Genomic DNA, 21,509 nt, shown 5'->3' with positions numbered 1-21,509 from the left:
GTAACCTAAATAACATGTTTTATTGTTTTTTGTTTATTCGTTTGGCTCTTTTCATCTCAACCTTTTATTTAGTCATCTTTTGCACTTTACATTGTCTATTATAGTTGCCTGCGCTTTCATAATGACTGAATTCCTTGCTATATAATTACTCTCTAATGTCTTGCTAGAATAATAATATAGCTGTATCTCATCTGTGTGAGCTCGAGTGTTTTAATTCCAACCCCTATCATCTGTGAAACAAATGCTCATAAAAGTGACACTGCTGATGACTTTGGTAAAATGATGGGATAGAAAGGACGCACTGATGCCTGTAGTAAACTTTGCCATTAATTAATTCAGGGCCCAAAGACTGTTGTTGTTAACAGTGTCTGACCTCTCTCTCACTTCTCTCTTTCCTCAGGATTCAAACAAGTCCAGCACACAGAGCTTAAGTGACACAGGCTACTCCTCAGACGGGATCTCCAGTTCACAGAGCGAGATCACTGGCCAGATCCGGGAGGAGGGACTCAAGCTCAGTGAAAGAGGCCCCCCCAGCCCCTCAGAGATCACCAAGCTGGAGAGCTCCATGCGGCCCCTGTTAGAGTCCAAGACGACCTCAGATCAGGGGCGGGGGAAACCCCGGGATGATGACGACAAGAAGCAGAGGCCTCATTCGCTGCCAATCGGCCAAGAACGGGAGTATAACTCTGATGAGGAAACAGCACGAGACGAGTCGTCGGATGATCAAAGCTGCAAGCTACGGCACGACTATGTAGAGGACAGCAGTGAGAGTGGTCTCTCTCCCCTACCGCCCAGGCAGAAGAAGTCTCATAAAGAGTTAACAGATGAGGAGTTTATGAGGAGGCAGATCATGGAGATGAGCGCTGACGAGGATGAGCTAGAGGAGGAGGAAGAGTATGGGTATCAGAAAACCAAAAAGGGGCACAAGCACAGTGGGGATTTGGGGAAAGAGAAACGGCGCCTCACTCACCATTCCAGTAGTTTTGAGGAGGATAGCAAGGGGACTGATAGTGCATACAAAACAGGGGAGGATGATGAAGGTATGATGGCTTCGCAAGGTGGCCTACGGCGGTTTAAGACCATTGAACTGAACAACACCAACAGCTACAACCGAGACATGGAACTCAGCACGGAGCATGACCTCAGAGAGCCAGAGCTGGAGATGGAGAGCCTGACTGGATCACCAGAGGAGCGCTCAAGGGGGGAGTATTCATCCACCCTCCCTGCCACCACTCCCAGCTACACTTCTGGCACATCCCCCACCTCTGTGTCCTCCATGGAGGATGATAGCGACAGTAGCCCCAGCCGCAGACAGAGATTGGAGGAGGCAAAGCAGCAGAGAAAAGCTCGGCATCGGTCCCACGGCCCTCTACTGCCCACTATAGAGGACTCGTCTGAGGAGGATGAACTGAGGGAGGAGGAGGAGCTACTGAGAGAGCAGGAGAAAATGAGAGATCTGGAGCAACAGAGGATTCGTAGCACAGCCAGGAAAACAAAGAGGGACAAAGAGGAGCTACGGGCACAGAGACGCAGAGAGAGATCCAAGACTCCCCCTAGCAACCTCTCTCCCATCGAGGATGCATCCCCAACTGAGGAGCTGAGACAGGCGGCTGAGATGGAGGAACTCCATAGATCTTCCTGCTCAGAATACTCCCCTTCCATGGACTCAGAAGCAGAAGGGTTTGAAGTGATGGGCTCAAAGCTGTACAAGTCAGGGAGTGAATACAACCTACCCACTTTCATGTCTTTATACTCCCCCACAGAAAAACCTACAGCTACCTCGCCATCAGACAAGACACTGAAAAGTGCAGAGGAAGTCTATGAGGAAATGATGAGGAAAGCAGAGATGATGCAGAAGCAGCAGCAGACACAACCAGGGAGGCAAGGCCAACCAATCAACAATCAGCAAAGACCACAAGCAGGGGCCCCTCAGCCTGGTAGTAAACCACATCTAGACACTGGAGCTGTGTTGACTCCTGGCTCCAGCCCCACACAGATCTCTGCACCTGTTTCATTCTCTTCAACTGGGAGTGACCCACGAGCCCCAGGAATCCGTGTAACACAGCATTTATCAAAAGAAACACAAGACAGAATGAGGACACAGACTGCCAAAATAGGGGGTGTCATTCCCCCTGCAGTAGCAACCCAAAGTCAGTCTGCTATGACTCAATCTGCTGGAAGGCCAGGGCCTCAGAAGCCAGCACAGGCTCCACCTACTGACCCGGGAGCATCATCCCTCACATCCAAAGTGTTCTCCTATTTCAAAGGCCCCAGTCCTCCACTCTCCCCCTCTGCCTCTCCCACACAGAGTCCCACTCATTCTCCATCCCCACGCCCCACTGGTGGGATGGGCAAGCCAGTGCCTTCTCAGGCAGGCACTGGTGGCCCTTCCTCTCCAGTGGCACCACATGGAGCCCAGACACCTCAAAGAGCAGTGTCACCACGCCTTGCAAGACAACAGTCCTCTCAAGATTCACCAGTGATGGTGATAACTCTAGGCTCTGAAACCACCACTCCTGCCAAGCCTCTAACAGTAAACTCCTCCACCTCTCCTCTGTCCTCACCAACACCGGTTGGCCATCAGTCCATATATCACTCCCAGATTCCTTCGACAAGCTCCCCAACATCCCCACAAATACAACCATCACACCAATCCCCTCAACATGGCTTACAGAGGGCTCAAACTGCAGAGAGAGTTCATGTCGATAGGAGCATAGTGACCACTGCAACCACATACAGTCGTGGGTCATTATCGATGGAAAATATCTCTCTATGTAGAATCTCCAATGTTCCAGGCACCTCTAGGGTTGTAGAGCAGGGCCAAATGCACCCAAGTGGTAATGTAGTAGACCTGAGGGCACCAATGAAGCCTGCCCCAATTATTATGACAGATCAAGGGATGGATCTAACATCTCTGGCATCTGATTCAAGGAGGTACTCCCTTGGTTCAGAACAAACCTCCAGTCGTCACACACTTGTACAGCCTCTTATCATGAACCTGAATGCACAGGAGCAGCCACACGTGGCAGCCTCAACTCCAACAACAGTGAGTGTCACAGTGGCAGCCTCCATGTTTATATCACAACCAAAGCAGCCAGTGGTGTATGGAGATCCATTACAGAACCGTATAGATCTTGGGCAAGGCGTTGGATCAGCAGTATGTCTAACTCAGACTAAGCCACCAATTACAGACCCATCCATTCCTAAAATTGATGCCTGTCTGGAGGACCTTGGTATCCAACAGCATCAGCTACAAATGCAACAGCAAAAGCTTCTACAGCAGCAACAGCTCCTTGAACAGCAGCTTCAGCAGCACCAACAGTCCTCATTTGCTCGCTACAACTTGGCTAACCAAGTCCAGCCAATGCAAGTCCAGCCACTGTTGTTAAAGAAAGACATTATAGTGAGCCAGACAAGCAGTGGCAGTACCCAGCCTGTGGTCAGTGTCAGTGCTATTCCTAGAGTATCTCCCCTCCCACCGCAACCACCAGCTGGGGCTCCTCCCTCAACCACTTCACATGACATCTACAGTGGGGTTGCTTTAGAGTTGAAGAACAAGCCCACAGTGATGAACCTGTCCACAGGCAAGCCCCATGTCATGATGGTTCAACTGGATGAAAGCAAAACAACACACGGGGCCACAGTGACTCAGCTGGTGAAAAGACAGGAGCCCCCTCCTCCCCCTCCCCAGGTCTTGGATCTCACTGGACAGATAAAACCAGAGAATCAAGTAGCTTGTTGTGACGTTGTTTACAAACTGCCCTTTGGTGGTAGCTGCTCAGGGCCCTTTAGTCAGACGGCCACAACAGTGACACCAGATAAAACCCCCACCTCTGAACCTTCCCAAGTTGTCCGGCCACCCCCTGCCCCACATTACGGTACAGGAAAACAGCAACAACAACCTGTAAAAGATGGCTACCAGTCAGCAGGCACGCAAGCAGTAACAGGGGAACACAAACCATACCCTATACCATCTACAGGGAGGCTTCAACCTTCCTTGTCTGACAACAACCTATCTACTGCTGGGCTTCAGTACTATCAGAGGAATGACCCAGGGGACTTAGCAGTGGATCTGAGCAACATGAATCAGGCCTATGAGGGAGGGCATCTTGGCATGGGTGCACAGTATGGATCCTACACAGACTTGCGTCACCAAGGAGATATTGCAGGTCCTCCTTTACCCCTGCGAAGGTATGGTTCCATGTCCAACATAAATCAAGACTATGGCTATGGTCCCACAGTATTACAGGACTCAAATCTGGCACAGTACAGTGCCACCACTGCCAGGGAAATCAGCAGAATGTGTGCAGCTCTTAGCTCTATGGACCAGTTTGGGAACCGGTATGGAAACAACCCTGAACTGATGCAGTATGGTGCTGGAAGAGGATCAGGGCCTACAGGGAGGCCTAATCTACAGCAAAGCTTAGCATCAATCAGAGCCAATCTACTGTATGGCCCTGATGGGAGGCCCACTGCACATGGCCAAGCTCTTACTCATTTGATAAATGCTAGACAAGCAAGCATACGGGCCTTATATCCTTCTGCTATGAGAGGAGCTGACGGCATGACATACTCCACCATTAATACCCCAATAGCCTCTACCTTGCCAATTACCACCCAGCCTGCCTCTGTTCTGCCACCCATGCCAAGAGGAATATTCCGACCTTACCCTGCAAGTGTGACCACTGTACCACTGGCTAGTCTCACCAGGTTGCCTCATGTGACCCCAAGGATGCCTCTGTCCACACAGGGACCGTACCGTTATCCCCCTCCCAACCAGTTCCCTACATCAGCTCCTGGAGGTGTACCTGCCACAAGCAACCCCACCCAGGAAACTCCTGTCTACCTTGGGAAGCCTTCAGCAACCATAACTGTGCATACGGCTGCAACATTTCCACCGGCCCAGCCTGTTACATATTTGGGTACACAAAGTGTACCAATTGCTAGTGTACACACTACTGCAATGCCAAGTCAGACAGCAGTAGTCCCTGCAAACCAACAGACACCCCAATCTCAAATCACAGTGCAGAATGTTATAACACACCCTCAGACCCAATCTCAAATTCAACCTCAAATATCCCAGCAGATGCAAGCCCAAATTCAATCCCAAATGCAGCAACAATTGCAAACTCCAATTCAACAAACACAAACTCAACCTTTATCCCTGACTCAAACCCAATCCCAGTCTCAAATGCCACCTATGACTCAACCGCAGCCACAGGCATTAGTGCAGCCACAGACCCAGCTACAGATAACTCCCCAGGTTGCACCTATAGCAGCAGCCAGCACTGCAGTTGCTGCTCCTATCGACCCAGAGAAGGAAAAGGAAGAGGAGCGTTTGAGACAGCAGCAGGAACAGATGTTGCAGCTGGAGCGAGAGCGAGTCGAGTTAGAAAAGCTACGACAGCTGCGATTACACGAGGAGCTAGAGAGAGACCGCGTAGAGCTCCAGCGGCATAGGGAGAAAGAACAACTGCTAGTGCAGCGTGAGATCCAGGAACTGCAAACCATCAAACAGCAAGTATTGCATCAGCAGCAGTCAGAGAGGGAGAACCAGCTAGTCATGCAGAGAGAACAGCTAGCACAGCAGAGGATGCAGCTCGACCAGATACAGTCTCTGCAGCAGCAGCTCCAGCAACAGTTGGAGGAGCAGAAGAGGCAGAAGACTGCAGCAGTGGAGGCAGTAGCAGCAGCCGCAGCAGCAGAGGCAGCCGCCGCATCAGCAGCAGTGGCTGCAGCCACAACTGCACAGAATGCCATGCAAGGGGTTGTGGTAGGGGGAGGAGCCACCCAAGGTTTCATCATCTGTGATCAGAGTGGTAGGGTGATCCAACAAGATGGCCAGAGTGTTCAATTCTGGCCACCCCACATGGATGGGCAGGTGGTCCAGGCTGTAGTGGCCTCAAGGCCTATACCTAGCTCTGCCTCTGAGATGTCTTTAAGGAACAGTGATGAACAGGCAGAATCCAGGGCCATGAAAAAGCAAAACTCAATGCCTCGTCTGAGGGATGGCTCAGAGGATGAGACAGTGAAGAGGATTGCAGATTGCAGTGTGCAGACGGATGATGAGGAAGGTGAGGATAGGTTCATGAATAGGCGCAGAAGGACCAGACGCATTGCTGACTGTAGTGTTCAGACTGATGATGAGGACCAGGGAGAGTGGGAGCAGCCAGTGAGGCGCAGACGGTCACGGTTCTCCAAACACTCAGACTCCAGTGCAGATAACAAATCTGATGCTGCAACTAAAGTGTCTTCCGCAAGTATAGCCATTCAGACCACCAATGACTCCTCATGCCAGACTGAGTCAGATCAGTTGGGCAGGGTTTCACCTGCAATCCATATCACTATGGCTGAGACATCCAAGGTTGAGCTGCTACACTACATCTCTGCCCCTGAAAGGACCCAGAAAGGAGAGAGCCTGGCCTGCCAGACAGAACCAGAGGCACAGTCTCAGGGGGTGGTGGCCCCTCAGCTTAGTGTACCCACCACCATCAGTCCGTACTCCACCAGTTTGCAGCTTGTGGGCTCTACTCCATCTGATCCAGCCTCTCCACGACTCCAAGGAGTGGCTAAGTTTGAGAGGAGGAAACCAGATCCTCTAGATATTGGCTACCAGCAGCAAGGCCAGCAACAGAATGAGTCTCCATCTCGCCAACCTCCGAAGTCTCCCCAGGTGCTGTACTCCCCTGTTTCTCCCCTGTCTCCTCATCGTATGCTGGAAACAACATTCACCTCCCAAGAGAAACTCAACAAGGCGCATGTTACGCCCCAACAGAAAGCCTTCACTGCAGAGTCCCCTCAACGTCACCAGACCCTCCCAAGGCCCATAAAGAGTGTGCAGCGGTCCATGTCAGACCCCAAGCCCCTCAGCCCTACGTCAGAAGACCCCGCCAAGAACAGGTTTTCCCCGTATCATCAACAGGCTCTCTCCAACAGTCAGGTATGTTTTCAGTGAACATTATTACCAAGACAACTTTTACCATGAGATAACATTTAACAACATTTCTGTGGAAATTGTGAAGTGTGCTAACCTGAAACCCATATAAGGGTATTAAAGCCAAGAAGTATAAACGCTATCCCTTGATATTGAACGTGTAAGTTAAAAGCTGTGTATTGTTAAATCTTTGACCGTTACCATGGTAGCCGGGTCTCAAGCTACTGTGTTAGCTAGGCAACAAACAAACGGCCAGAACATAACAATTATTAATGTTATGGCTTAGATATTAGATATTCAGATGACAGTGACTTAAAATTGTAGGCGTGGCAGAGTTTACAAAATGTGTAGACGTTATCAAAAACCCCACAACCACACTTAACGTTCTGAAGATTCTACCATTCATTCCTATGGGCCAGATTTCGTCACAAAAACTTGAATATTTCATAAACTGTTCACTGGAACGTTTTGACACCTTTCATGTCTACGTAGTGCAGAAACTCTGGGAGGAGTAGCTATGGCAAAATTGGCTGTATTAATACATAATATATATGTGAGATAACAATAGTGTTGCTTGCTTACAGAATACAGCAAGCACACTAATTAGGTTCTTACATGGTATACTGTATGCAGTTGAACAGTTCTTATTACACTACATGTGTACTGTAATAACACAAACCACTTAGCTCAATAACTCACTTAACTAACTTACAAGGTTGTTACTAGAGTGATACTACTCTGATACTACACATAACTACACTGGTATAGTGGTAACTTCAATCTACTCTGCAAAATGTTGTCAGTTTGTCAGACCTCAAAGATAGTTTAATGTCAATGTTGTAAAGGATAGACTCTACACAAAAGCCTTACTCCCCAATTAATGTGAACGATTAGTCCAATATATTTGTGTGTAAATGTAAATGTAAGTGTAATATGTACAGTATACATTTGTGATAAATAAAAATGTAAGACAGCAGAGAGAGAGTAAATGACAGCACACTGAATGTACTGAAAAGAGAGAGAGCACAGATGCATCACACAGGGTTTGGCACCAAAGGACGTGACAGAATGTTCTCAGGAGAGCAGCTGTCCATGCCAGGCACCAAGCAATCTTCCATCTCCTCCATCCTCTCTCTTTCTCTAAACTGTAGACTTCTCTCTTTCACTTCTACTTCTGTTCTTACCCACCCTTACTCTTTCACTCTCCTGCTATATACTCTGTCTCTCCCTCTTTCTCTCTGTCTCTGTTTCTCTTTCCCCCTCCCACCCCACTTCGCTTGTTCTCTGTCATGCTTTCCCTTCTATATCTGGCAAAGCCCTCAGAGATGCCAGGGGGACACACAATGTGGAGGCATCCTGGTACAGTCCTGCTGTCTTCCGGCTTGTAAGCAGCTGGTCGAAGTAAATTCAAATTTGTCTGCACTCAGTGCAAAGGCTGTCGACGGAACAGCCACACATGGAAATTCTGAGATAAATGTCTTGCTTTGTTTGTGCGGCTATACATCAACATTGAAAATATGTCTCTTTCATTGGGTGTACACAACTCCTAAATTGTAAGTAGCAAGCTAGCCACATTTCAGTGTTATTTTCTGTTGAAAATAATTTAGTAATTTCATTGTGGCCATTGATGTTTGAGATTGATGCATGTTATTAGTTTTTGGAAATTGGAAAAAGTGGAATGCATATGTTATGAGTTGAGTCTTCTATGATGAAGAATGCAAGACTACTGATTATTTGTGACAGGGTCTGGTTAAAACGTCCTCAAGTAGGGCAATGTCATTTTCTGTTTTTTTTCAGGTTATTAAAGTGCAGATTTTGAGCTTTGAAATGATGTGTCATACATTGAAATCTGAGTTGAAGAAGATATGCTTATTTGAATGTTGGTACACCTCAAACCAAATAGCGAAGAAATGCGCTCTGAATCAAAACACATGCAAAACAGCTGCTAGGCTTTGAACATCTGACTGTATGTTTAGCACTTCACAGCATGCTGATAGAACATCAACATGCTAACAACACATAGCTATACATAATTAGATGATCACATGGTCCTTGCTTTTGAACACGTCCTAAAACGTATGTTTGTTTACAAGCCATGTATCACTTACCCAGTAGCCTATGGCAGACGAGACAGTGAATCTAATTAGATTATTAGTATTAGTGATCCTAAAACTGTTGTTTGTTATATAGAGTGGGCTCTTCAAAACAAGTTGCTTTTTGCTCATTTGCATGACTTGAGAATTCACCAGACCTTGTCACATTTATGCAGATACTCTAACCGTCTCCTAGTTATCTTTTCTGGAGGTAGTGGAGGTAGTTTGTCATGATCTGAAGTCATTGTACTGTCGCACTCATCTTCCATTGTGTTTTGAAGAGACAATTTAGAAAAGATAATTTAGCCCATTGTGCTTTATCAAAGTGTTTTTCAAATTGACAAAAATGTGTTAAGTAGAACATTTTATTGAAAATTAATGCTTAAACTCCCTTACTCTACAAAAGCTGTACAGCAGTTATCCTGAGTACAATATTAGGAACATAGGGAGCTTAAATCGTTGTACTATAAGCACCTAATGCAATTAGTCTGTTTTACATAAAGGCTTTCTGTTTATAGCTCAGTGTTGGCTCATAGTTTTTTTCTGCTTCCTGACTTCCCTCTCCTCCAGATGGCCACCCTGCAGCAACAGCAGAACTCTCTGATGAGAAAGGTGAAGAGGACCCTCCCCAGCCCCCCTCCAGAGGAGAGCCCACTCCCCATCGTCACCCCAGCGATGTCCCAGATGTACAGCTCCCCAGGGATGCCCCAGAGGGTCCTGCCCAGGCCTGCCCAGGGAGTCACCAAGGCAGGCCTGCTCAGTGAACTGAAGGCCGTAGAGCAGGAGTCTACAAAGCTCCGCAAGCAGCAGGCCGAGTTGGAGGAGGAGGAGAAGGAGATTGATGCTAAGCTGCGTTACCTGGAGCTGGGCATCCACCAGCGTAAGGAGACACTGGTGAAGGAGAGAGAGAGAAGAGAACTGGCTTACATGCGCTGCATGGGTGACCCTCGGGACTACATGTCAGACAGCGAGCTCAATAACCTGAGGATGGCAGCAGCAACAGGGGCTTTTGATGGTAATGGTCTGCTAACTAGGCCCAGCACAGCACCGCTTAGCCAGTTCACCAATGACCTCAATGCAGCCTCCCAGTATCCCTCCACATCCTCGTACATGTCCTATCAGTACCCTCAAAGCCAGCCAACACCCACACAGCAGCCAACTGCTGCTTACCAACAGATAGGTTTCCAACCCCCTCAGTACCCAACAGCATCCCAGCCCCAGCCAGGTACCTTCCAGCCCCACCCTCCACAAGGCCCTGGATACCAGACCCAGGGAGCCTTCACCTCTCATGGCTATGGCCAGTCCTCCTACCAGACAGACCTAGGCATGCAGCAGCACAGTCACCAGGGGTTCCAACCACCTGCTCCACATATCCCAGGCCAAAACCTGCCATACCCAGTGCAGGGCTCCTACCAGCCTGGCCAGAGCCTGTCTTTCCAGCCCCAGGCAGAGATCCTCACTGTCCACCAAAGGCCACGGCAGACCTCATTGGCTGATCTGGAACAAAAGCTGCCCACTAATTACGAGGTCATCAGCAATCCTGCCGTGTCAGTAGCCACGTCAGCTCCAGACACAGGCTTTGGCCCTGTCTATGCCTCCAATACCATGCCCAACACCTATGGGCAATATCGCCCCCCTGAACCTGGCCTGACCCACTCAGTAGACAGCCCCACTTCTGCATTTACTGCAGATGGTCTCTACACTTCAAATCTAGAGCAGAATATCCCCAGGAATTATGTTATGATCGATGACATCAGTGAGCTGACAAAAGAGAACACATGCCCACCCACTGACGCTCTGGGGCATCCTGTAGGTGGACGCTATGGTAGTGAGAATGGCCCTGCACACGGGAGTGCCTATGGCAGGCTAGAGGATGAGCCTGTGGACCAGTATGGTAGGCCTACAGGAACCACAAGCTACCACCAGCAGGGTGCCGTGGACAGCCGGACCAACACCACAGTGAGTGGGGGCTCTTCCTATTACTATGATGATTATAAACACCCCACAACACGCTCCAGCTCTGGGACCCAGAAACACACGTCTAAGAACCTGGCCCCTGCCGTGGTCTCCTCCAAACGCAGTAAACATAGGAAACAAGGCATGGAACAGAAGATATCCAAGTTTTCCCCCATTGAGGAGGCCCGGGATGTGGAGTCTGACCTGGCGTCCTACACCATGACAACATCAACTGGGGGAAGCTGCACGGTCGTGTCCAGGTCCAAAAAACTCCAGGATGACATCACATATGGGCTGAAGAAGAACGTCTATGATCAGCAGAAGTACTATGGCACACCCAGCCGAGAGGCTTTGGAGGAGGAAGATCGTATGTATGGCTCTGGGAGATCCAGGTCCACAGGCTACGGTATGGACAAGATCTCCAGAGATGCGACAGGTTACAGGAGCAAGTCCTACGAGAGGGATGCCATGGAGAGGTCCCAGAGAGGCAGCCAAAGCCGCAGTGGACGGCCCTCCATGCGCACCCAGAACTCAGAGGAGGAGAGCCCACTCAGTCCTGTAGGTAAGCCTGTTGGAATTGGACGAGGTTCTGGCGTGCCAGATCCCAATGATGTGAGGAATCAGTACGGTTCGAGCCACTCCCTGCCAGACGTACAGGACCACCACATGAAGGACATACCCAGGAGCCACGTCTACAAGCCAGATGACCCTTACCTTGTTGATGACATGCACGCTGCTGTATCTGACAGCGAAGGTAACTGGTGCTGAATACCAATCACTGCTTGACCATAAGCTCCTCCCTCCTCTGTCTGCTGAAAAGTGACTGCATGTCAAGTGTTGAGTCTTTGAGAGCAGCATGATGGCTCCTTTTGTTCTGACTGTTGAAAAAACATGTTGTGCCCAATGCATGAAATGCATGTATATTCCTATTTTTTCTTTTTTTTGCATGCTGCATTTTTTGATTTGTGGTGCGACGTCTTGTGATTTCACAAAAAAACTGTGCTCTGTTTTGTTTGACTCTCAAAGAGACAGTCTGCATATTTTTTGGAGCTTGGGATGGCTTGCATGGCTTCAGTCTGCATGTCTCTCCTCTCCACACATCACAAAAACTAAAGCAACTGATTAATAATCTTTGTTTTGATTCTCCAAAAGCCTATCATTTGGGTCAGGAGGAGACAGACTGGTTTGAGAAACCACGGGAGGCACGCTCTGATCGCTCCAGACACCATGGAGGTAGAGGTCATGCCTCTACTGGTAGGCGTGGCAACGTGAAGCACACCTATCATGACTATGACGAGCCCCCAGATGAGGACCTCTGGCCCCAGGATGAATACAACCAATCCCAACACCCCTCATCCACCACATCCCGGGACCACCGTCACCATGGCAGCAGCTCGGGGAGGCACTCCTCATCGCGCCACTCCTCTGAGGAACCCAGGTCTACTCGCTCTTCGAGGACACACCCCAAAGACCCATCAGTCCGCTCTGACGGCCGTGGCTCCTCCTCTGCACAGAAGAGAGGGGGCTCAGATCCCCGCTCCTCCCATGGAAGCCACCGGGACTCTGGGGAATACTCCCGGGACCCAGCCACAGGTCACCATCATGGTAATGAGGGAAGGGGACAGAGGCAGCCAGGCTCATCCTCCAGGAGACAGGACCCCTCTGTAGGGCCAAAGCAACAGCAGCAGGCTCAGGCTCCAGGTGGACAGCAGCGCTCCAGCGGGCAGCCTCAGTCAGGGAGGCAGCCTGGCTCTCAGCAGCCAGAAGGAGGCCAGCAGACTGGCCAGCAGCAGCAACAACAGCAGCAACAACAGCAGCAGCAACAGCAGCAGCAGCAACAGCAGCAGCAGCGTACCCAACAGCAGCAGCAGCCACTGCAGCAGAGCCAGCCTCCTCAGACCACCACTCCAGGGGCTCAACCCGCACCCACCACCACGGGGTTAGGACCCGCTGCAGGACCCGCTGCAGGACCCGCTGCAGGACCCGCTGCAGGACCGGGGGCTGGAGTAGGGGCTGGACCAGCAGCATCCCAGCAGCAAGCTAAACCTGGCCAGACCCCGGCACAGGGACGCCAGCCAGGAGCAGGGCCTACAGCAGGCCAGCCACCAACCACAGTGGTGAGCACACCTGAGACAGTTTCAAATAATTTCAGAGGCTATAACTCATACTTTCTTCAATCAACAATCCAACTTAGGACTGAATGTAATGTGAAAGTGGGACATTAACTCCATCTTTTTACCTATCGATACAGAAATATACTACTAAAAAGAGTTGTGAAATTAAATGAAGTGCATCTCTGATATGTCTCTCTGTCTTTTAATGACAGCCGAAAACGGATGTTGCACCTGCAGCAGCAGCTGCGGGGATGAAACCTGCAGCAACAGCAACAGCAGCAGCAGCAGCAGCACAGCCTCCCAAAACCGCCACGCCCCCCCTAACCGGCATCGGTAAGACTAACACCTAACCTCACAGTCACACACTGCATGAGTGCCAGTTCTCATACACAAACACAATGGCAGCACTGACAGTGTTGTTGTTCCTCCCCGGACAGGCTCCAAAGCAGCCCCTGGAGGGATAGGTAGTCGGCCTGCAGGGATTGGCAGCGCTGCAGCAGGCCAACCACCTGTTGAGGGGAACAACCTTCTTGGCAATATCCTGCAGGGAGGGGCGGCCGAGCAGGCTGGGAAGCTGGGAGATGGTAAGGTCAAGAGCATGGCATGGGGAAAGAGTTCTCAAGAGGTTCCACTCTATACGTACCACTATATGCACCACTACCCTTTTCTTTTCTTTTTTTTTACATTCTATAGTATGTACGTTATTTAATATTCTTGTAGTATGTAATAACTTGTATGTATGAAATTAACTGTGTCCTCAGTCTTTGTATCCTCAGTCTCAGCTATGTTTAGTGAATGAATGCATGAAAATGTTCACACCTTCTACAATATAGTACTGTATGTGTGTACTAGATGCCTATGAAGTGTATTACCATTCATTCTCTCTCTTTCTTTGTGTACTTCCCCCTCTCCCCATCTCCTCTATCTCTTTTACACAGCGGTGTCTGCCCTCAGCAAGAAGTTCACTTCATTTTGGTGAACTGAAGAGAGGAGGGTGATAAAAATGTATTTGTTTGTGAATATATTTCTTAGGCATCCACAAATACCTTGTTTGTGTGCTGTGAAGGCCACGGTTATGCAAAAAAATATAATAAAATTAAGCGGATGTTTGCCTTGCAGGATATGAGGAGTTGAGATGAAGGGAGATTGGAGGCTTGGTACTAGAAAAACCTATGAAACTGTTTCTGGCATTTTATACATTTCACAATCACAGTGGAGGAAGGAGGAGGAGAAGGGATCCTGAGTGCATCAGTGAGTATCTCATTAACACTTCTCACTCCCATATGAAATAAGCACATTCGTGAAAATGCTGGGGCTTTGTCGACATGAGAACACGTCATACAGTATATGCAGATCTTGCTGTTCTGCTGGACAGCAGCCTCACAAAAAAGAAAGAGAAAAGTTCTCCCTGTATTGTATCTGTTTTAAGTCATCACCCCTCAAACAATTCATAACAGGCCGTAGACCTCATTTCCATTCAGTATATGATACAAGGAGGCTTTAAGCTGTGCAACAGTGTGTGTGTGCAGTCAGACTGTGATTGATGAATGGAAGTGTTGTTTCAGCTGGATATTTGCATAGATTAATATACATCCATGTCTGCATAATGAGACGTCATGAGCAAAGTGATGACTCATTAAGAGCTGTGATTGTGTATTTAGACTGACCTGCTATGTGTTTTTTTCTACTCTCCTCTCTCACTTCACATCACCAATCAGGGCTGAAATCAAAGGATGCCTCGTCAGCATTGAACTCCCCATGTGTGAACATTTGAGGAGAATTAGGTATAGGGGAATGCTGTGTCAGCACTGGGATGTCCAGGCAAGAGCAGGGATTAAAGAGAAGTAAAAGAGGATGGATGCCTTGTCCTTACCTGAGTCCCCAGACATGAGCAAACGATTAGAGAGATTTCAGCCACCGATATGTTCTGGCCATAAGTAAGGATCACATATTAATTCATCCAGCTGTGTGTTTCTGTCTGTGTGTGTGTGTGTGTGTGTGTGTGTGTGTGTGTCTGTGTGCGCGTGTGTGTTACTACACTTCTCTGCTGTGTCATTCTGTCAACATTTCACCAGAGTCGGTAGAAGTTGCACACTGATGCAGGGTCAGATATTATTTTCAAACTAATTATTAAGTTTAAGATTGGAAATATGGTTATCTGATCCTAGATCTGTTGTAAAGGACTTCTACCAAGATTCAAAGGTTTACCCTTTACCATTTCACTCCGCTCACGCCCATTAAACTGGGTCAGGCCCAGAGGACTATATTTAGCAGGATGAGCAGGCTAACCATGGCTTTAATGTCCTACAGTACCATGCAACCAGGGCCCACATCATGACCCGTAAAAGAATAAGTAAAGCATAAAATGGACAGCATAAACGTACATTAATGGAACAGAGAGCACGTATTAGATTTGAGTGGGTCTCTCTCTTATTAAACACATGCCACTTCAGTCCTGCTGACTCTCAGGGACCTGCACCTGTAATGTCTCATTTAGCTAGTTATGCCGTCTGTGTTGACTCTTGATTTGATATACAGTATATGATAGATACTATATGATGTGCCAGTCATCTCTTGAGTCTGTGGCGACCGGTTTGAGGACCCAGTAGAGGGATTTAGAGATAAACCCTGCTCAGTGTCTCTTTGAGCAACAGACAAGCCTACTCATCCCAGGGTATTATCGCCAATCCCAGCAGGGCTCTGATTGGATGGGGATGTCCTATGAAGTAATAAAAGAGGAGTAGAGATGGGCGGTGTGTGTGGCTAGGGACAGCTGGGAGATAATAAGGGGTGTGGTCTGTTTGAATGAGGTTTGGGGGGGCGTGGTTTATGACCAGGCAAGTGGGAATTTGCAGTGTTACTACTAGCCTGTGAGGGAGAGGCCACACGAGCACAGCATTGTACATACAGCAACTTTGGGTTGCAATTATTATTGTAGTTTGAGCATAGTATGTATATACATATTTAACACTATATGGATAGATATTTAGATATAGATATGGCATGGCATGGCAAGGCAAGTTTATTTGTATTTATTTGTATAGTACATTTCATACAAGAGGGGCAATTCAAAGTGCTTTACATTTAAAAACACAGCAAGAGGAGCATAGTAAGAAAATACAAATTACAATGAATAAAAGCAAATATAAGAAGTAAATAGATAAAACGTTTAATAAGACAATAGTTAATGGGAAAATATGTTGATAGAAGTGTTTGTGTTTAATCATAACTGCTGCAAAACATGAAGGTTTTTAGCTTAGATTTAAATATTTTAAGGGTTTGGGCCTGTTTGATTTCTTCAGGGAGTTTTTTCCAGGAGCATGCGGCAGCGTGACTGAAAGCTGCTGCACCGTGTTTTGTTTTTACTCTTGGAATGATTAGCTGATTAGTCTCAGCTGACCTTAGGGACCTTGCGGGAATATAGGGTGGGAGGAGATCTGATATGTATTTTGTAGGGATGTACCCGAATACGAATACGGTATTCGGATAGCACGAATAATGAGATTTTAACAGATACACATTCTATCCGAAGTTGCTCGATATTATTTGGGGGGAAAAAACACGAATGACATGATGGCTGCGTTCGTAAATTCTCTCTGAGAGTGCCGGAGGGCACACTGGGCTCAACGTAATAAAGGGACCAAGTAATTTGATTGGACAAGAGGCATTCCATGAGTGCTGATCAGATTTCCAGAGTTTGATTGATTGATTGATTGAAAACTTTATTAGAAGATTTGCAGAAGTAGGTACATGGAAGTACATATTACATACAAGGTCATCTAAAAGGATAAAAACCCAAGAAAGCCACTGGCTTATTTCAATTGGGGTCCTTGATTTAGCGAATTTACGAACTGAGCCTAGGGCTAAACCACTCGCAGACTCGTTTTTTTTTCACGAAACTTGAAGTTTTAAAACACCCACTCGATATAATAAACAACAGTTTAATGATCATTAAATATTTATCATTTGTGGATTGGATTCACTATTCTCATTTTCTGGAGGCTACCGGTAAGGGAGACTTTTGTAAATACTTTTGTTTTGGGATGTGTTCGTGTTTGGGGCTGTGTGATCATCTAATTATGTGTAGTCATGTGTTTCTAGCATGTTGATGTTATAAACATTATCAGCATGTTGTGATGTTATAAAAATTAAGTAGATGAATGGCTGAAATGGAAAAAACAAATACCACATCTAAAGTCTGGAACGATTATATTTCAAAACAAGGCTTCCCTTTAACTCCCCGAGGGCTACGACTATTACCAAGTCTATCGCTGGGTTTATTTGCAAGGACCTTCGCCTGTACAGTGTTGTGGAAAACGAAGGGTTTCTGTCGAATGCTGCTAACACTGGAACCACGTTATGAAATACCAGTTAACACAGATATCCTGATCTATCGTTGATGAATTGTCTTACAATGTATAGATTATCGCAGAATCGATGTACTGTGATACTATCGGTAGGGTGGCACAATATCATACAGTTATCGTATCATGGGTTACCTTGCGATTCCCACCCCAGTAACTAGTAAAGCAGTTTTTATCTTTGTTTCTCAGTCCAAACTGATTATATATTGACCCCTGTTAGGGACGTATACCCTTACAAAAAGAGGTCAGTGAGATTTTTTTTAAAAGAATGTTTAAAAAAAAACGTACTTAAAACTGACTGTTTAGTGTACCCCAACTATTTTATTGTATTTATTTAATTTTGGGGAGAAGACGGTTCAGATAGTTTCCAGTCTATCTCAACTTAATTCAGTAGGCAAAGAAAGTAGTATTAGTATATTTATTTTAAAAAGAAAATTTGTTTCTGATTGTTAAACCCAGTTAAAGGGTGGGGGTGGGGTTCAGACAGTTGTTAAAACTTAGTTTAGTTATAAAATAAATTAAAATAAAAGAGATGGTGTTTTCACTGGTAACCAGTGCAGGGAACTCAGGATTGGTGTAATGTGTTCAAATTTCTTTGTTTTTGTGAGGCCCCTAGCAGCGGCATTTTGGTGAGCTGCAATTTACAAACAGCTCCTTTAGATAGGCCTGTTAGTAGACCATTACAATAATCAAGTCATGGACATGAAACCTCTCATTCTTGTTAAGTTTTTCAGGTGATAGTAGTAGGCTGATTTAGTTATCGAGTTTATGTGGCTATTGAAGTTTAGATCGGAGTTTAGAATTACACCAAGATTTCTGACCTGTTTCTTAGTTCGAAGAGAGAGAGAATCAAGTTTTGCACTGACTTTCGATCTTTTGTCAGGTCCACCGAATACAATTATCTCTGTTTTGTCCTTGTTTAGTTGGAGGAAGTTTTGTGTCATCCAGGCATTTATTTGCTCAATGCAATTATAGAGATTGTCAATGGGACTATAGTCGTTCGGTGAAAGGGCTATGTAGATTTGAGTGTCATCGGCATAGTTGTGGTAGGCAGTTTTGTTATTTTTTATGATGTGTCCCAATGGAAGCATGTAGAGATTGAATAGAAGGGGGCCAAGGATTGACCCTTGGGGAACCCCACATGTCATTTTAATTTGGTCAGATACAAAGTTGCCAATGGAGACATAGTAGCTTCTGTCCTGTAGGTAGGATCTAAACCAGTTTAGGGCAGTGCCCGAAAGTCCTACTAATGTCATTAAGGACCTTAATAAGGGCCGTTTCAGTGCTATGTAGGGGGCAAAACAAAAGCCTGATTGAAAGTCATCGAAGAGATCATTTAAGATACAATAATTGCTAAGTTGTTTGTGGGCAATCATTTCAATTATTTTTCCGGTACAGGGAAGCTTTGATATGGGTCTGTAGTTGTTTAGAGCAAATGGGTCTAGGCTGTTCTTTTTTAGTACAGGCTTAATAACTGCAGTTTTCAGGGCTTCAGGGAAGATTCCTGATGAAAGGGAAGTGTTGATTATTTGTATTAGCTAGTTCGCCTGCCATGCAGCTAAATATGTTTTTTTAAAAGCTTGTTGGCATGACATCAAGGGCACAGGTGGATGGTTTAAGATGTGACATGATTATAACTCGGTTCTTGTAATCGATGGTGTTAAATTGTGACATGGTTGTTATGTCCGCCCTATTTGGGGTTGTTAATGGGAACATGTTTTTCATGCCTGACACAGAAGACCTAATGCCTTGTCTAATGGTTTCTATTTTATTGTTAAAAAAGGATGCAAGCTCATTGCATTTACTAGTCGAGTGAAATTCCTGAGCAATGGGTGTTGGGGAATTTGTTATAAAGGATGCGGGCATTATTGCTATTATTGTTTATGATCTTAGAGAAAAATGTATATCTGGCGCTTCTTATTTCTAAGTTATAGTTTTGAAGATTCTCTTTATAGATATCATAGTGGACTTTACGACATTCTATTTTTTGGGTCTTTAAGGATGGGGCAGTTCTCCAGGGAGCCTTTTGCTTACCAGAGATGCATTTGGATCTAATGGGTGCAATATCATCAATGGTTTTTGTGATTTTTAAGTTTAAATCGTGTTGAAATAGAAGTTCTGGGGAGGGCTAGGGAAAAGGCCTGTGTGAACAGTGCATTGGTGTTTTCATTGATATGTCGTTTGGAAATAGTTTTAGACATAGTTTGAATAACCGGGAAGATAGATACGTCAAAGAATATGCAACAATGGTCAGATAGGGCAATGTCAGTTACAACAACATTTGATATATCTAGGCCTTTGGTGATGATAAGGTCCAGAGTGTGACCTCGATTATGAGTAGGGAGGTTCACATGTTGTTGAAGTTCAAAAACATCTAACAGAACAGAGAGTATTTTGACTTTGTTGTCCTCGGAGTTATCTATATGAATATTGAAATCACCAGCAATGATCAGACCATTAAATTCAGTAGTAATGGTGGAGAGAAGCTCCGTAAGTTCATTAAAGAAGATAGTACAGTATTGGGGTGGTCTGTATAAAATTATAAAAATAATGAGGCTGGCATCACAGGGAGTGTGGGGCCAGGTGGTGTAGAATGAGGCTGGCGTCACAGGGAGTGTGGGGCCAGGTGGTGTAGAATGAGGCTGGCGTCACAGGGAGTGTGGGGCCAGGTGGTGTAGAATGAGGCTGGCGTCACAGGGAGTGTGGGGCCAGGTGGTGTAGAATGAGGCTGGCGTCACAGGGAGTGTGGGGCCAGGTGGTGTAGAATGAGGCTGGCGTCACAGGGAGTGTGGGGCCAGGTGGTGTAGAATGAGGCTGGCGTCACAGGGAGTGTGGGGCCAGGTGGTGTAGAATGAGGCTGGCGTCACAGGGAGTGTGGGGCCAGGTGGTGTAGAATGAGGCTGGCGTCACAGGGAGTGTGGGGCCAGGTGGTGTAGAATGAGGCTGGCGTCACAGGGAGTGTGGGGCCAGGTGGTGTAGAATGAGGCTGGCGTCACAGGGAGTGTGGGGCCAGGTGGTGTAGAATGAGGCTGGCGTCACAGGGAGTGTGGGGCCAGGTGGTGTAGAATGAGGCTGGCGTCACAGGGAGTGTGGGGCCAGGTGGTGTAGAATGAGGCTGGCGTCACAGGGAGTGTGGGGCCAGGTGGTGTAGAATGAGGCTGGCGTCACAGGGAGTGTGGGGCCAGGTGGTGTAGAATGGAGAGTTGCCTAAGATGGAGCAGCTCTCAGGGTGAGCTCTACTCCTGTCTTCACCATGTCCTCTAACCTGTCTGAGAAAGGCAGGAACGGCGTGTCCTCTAACCTGTCTGAGAAAGGCAGGAACGGCGTGTCCTCTAACCTGTCTGAGAAAGGCAGGACCGGCGTGTCCTCTAACCTGTCTGAGAAAGGCAGGAACGGCGTGTCCTCTAACCTATCTGAGAAAGGCAGGAACGTCCTCTAACCTATCTGAGAGAGGCAGGAACGGCGTGTCCTCTAACCTATCTGAGAAAGGCAGGAACGGCGTGTCCTCTAACCTATCTGAGAGAGGCAGGAACGGCGTGAGTTGGAGGAAGGAGAACTCAGTGGACTCAGTGGATGAGTGTCTCTGGGAGTTTGGGGAAGAGTGGTTTGGGAGGTTGGGGGCAGGGAGGGAGGGTGGGGGTAGAGAAAGGGGGCTGCACCGTAACCTTAGTGGGGGTTCAACAAGTTGGCTAACGATTGTCTTGCCCTGGCGACTGTAGAGCGCAGTTCAGAGCATGGGAAGACTGAGAGGTCACCTGCAGCGCGCATTTCAGCCAGCTGTGATGAGTTTGGAGGGCCCTTTACTGTAGGCTGTGGTGAGTCGCAGGACTGTGGGGAGAGTTTATCCACGGTGAACAATTCAGCTGGCTGTGCTGAGTCTGAAGAATCCTGCGCTGTAGGCCTTTCAGTTGGTTCAAGAGCAGCGAGGGAAGGGGGAGCAGAGTTTATGAGATTGAAGAATATGTTGTTCATTAAATGGTATTCTCCCGATCTGTAAGTGGAGGCCATCTCTTTTGAATAGGTCTCTCTGCCTCCAGAATATGTTCCA

The 21,509-nt window shown here is 47.2% G+C and overlaps 1 protein-coding gene across 1 annotated transcript in view; it reads left to right on the top strand.

The window, feature by feature from the left end:
* Positions 1 to 14,076, top strand: part of bsnb (bassoon (presynaptic cytomatrix protein) b) — a gene marked incomplete at both ends in the record, with an annotated part of 80,627 nt that extends 66,551 nt beyond the window's left edge. Inside the window, 7 exons of the mRNA XM_080548053.1 lie at positions 401 to 4,948; positions 5,051 to 6,940; positions 9,598 to 11,737; positions 12,136 to 13,097; positions 13,310 to 13,430; positions 13,535 to 13,681; positions 14,036 to 14,076. Coding sequence (XP_080404179.1) covers positions 401 to 4,948; positions 5,051 to 6,940; positions 9,598 to 11,737; positions 12,136 to 13,097; positions 13,310 to 13,430; positions 13,535 to 13,681; positions 14,036 to 14,076 — 9,849 coding nt within the window. The remainder of the gene's footprint in view (positions 1 to 400; positions 4,949 to 5,050; positions 6,941 to 9,597; positions 11,738 to 12,135; positions 13,098 to 13,309; positions 13,431 to 13,534; positions 13,682 to 14,035) is intronic.
* Between the last annotated feature and the right edge of the window lie 7,433 nt (positions 14,077 to 21,509).

The sequence above is a fragment of the Nansenia antarctica genome (genome assembly GCF_963989245.1).
Source record: "Nansenia antarctica genome assembly, chromosome: 18".
Classification (NCBI taxonomy): Eukaryota; Metazoa; Chordata; class Actinopteri; order Argentiniformes; family Microstomatidae; genus Nansenia; species Nansenia antarctica.
This window is presented reverse-complemented; position numbering and strand designations above follow the sequence as displayed.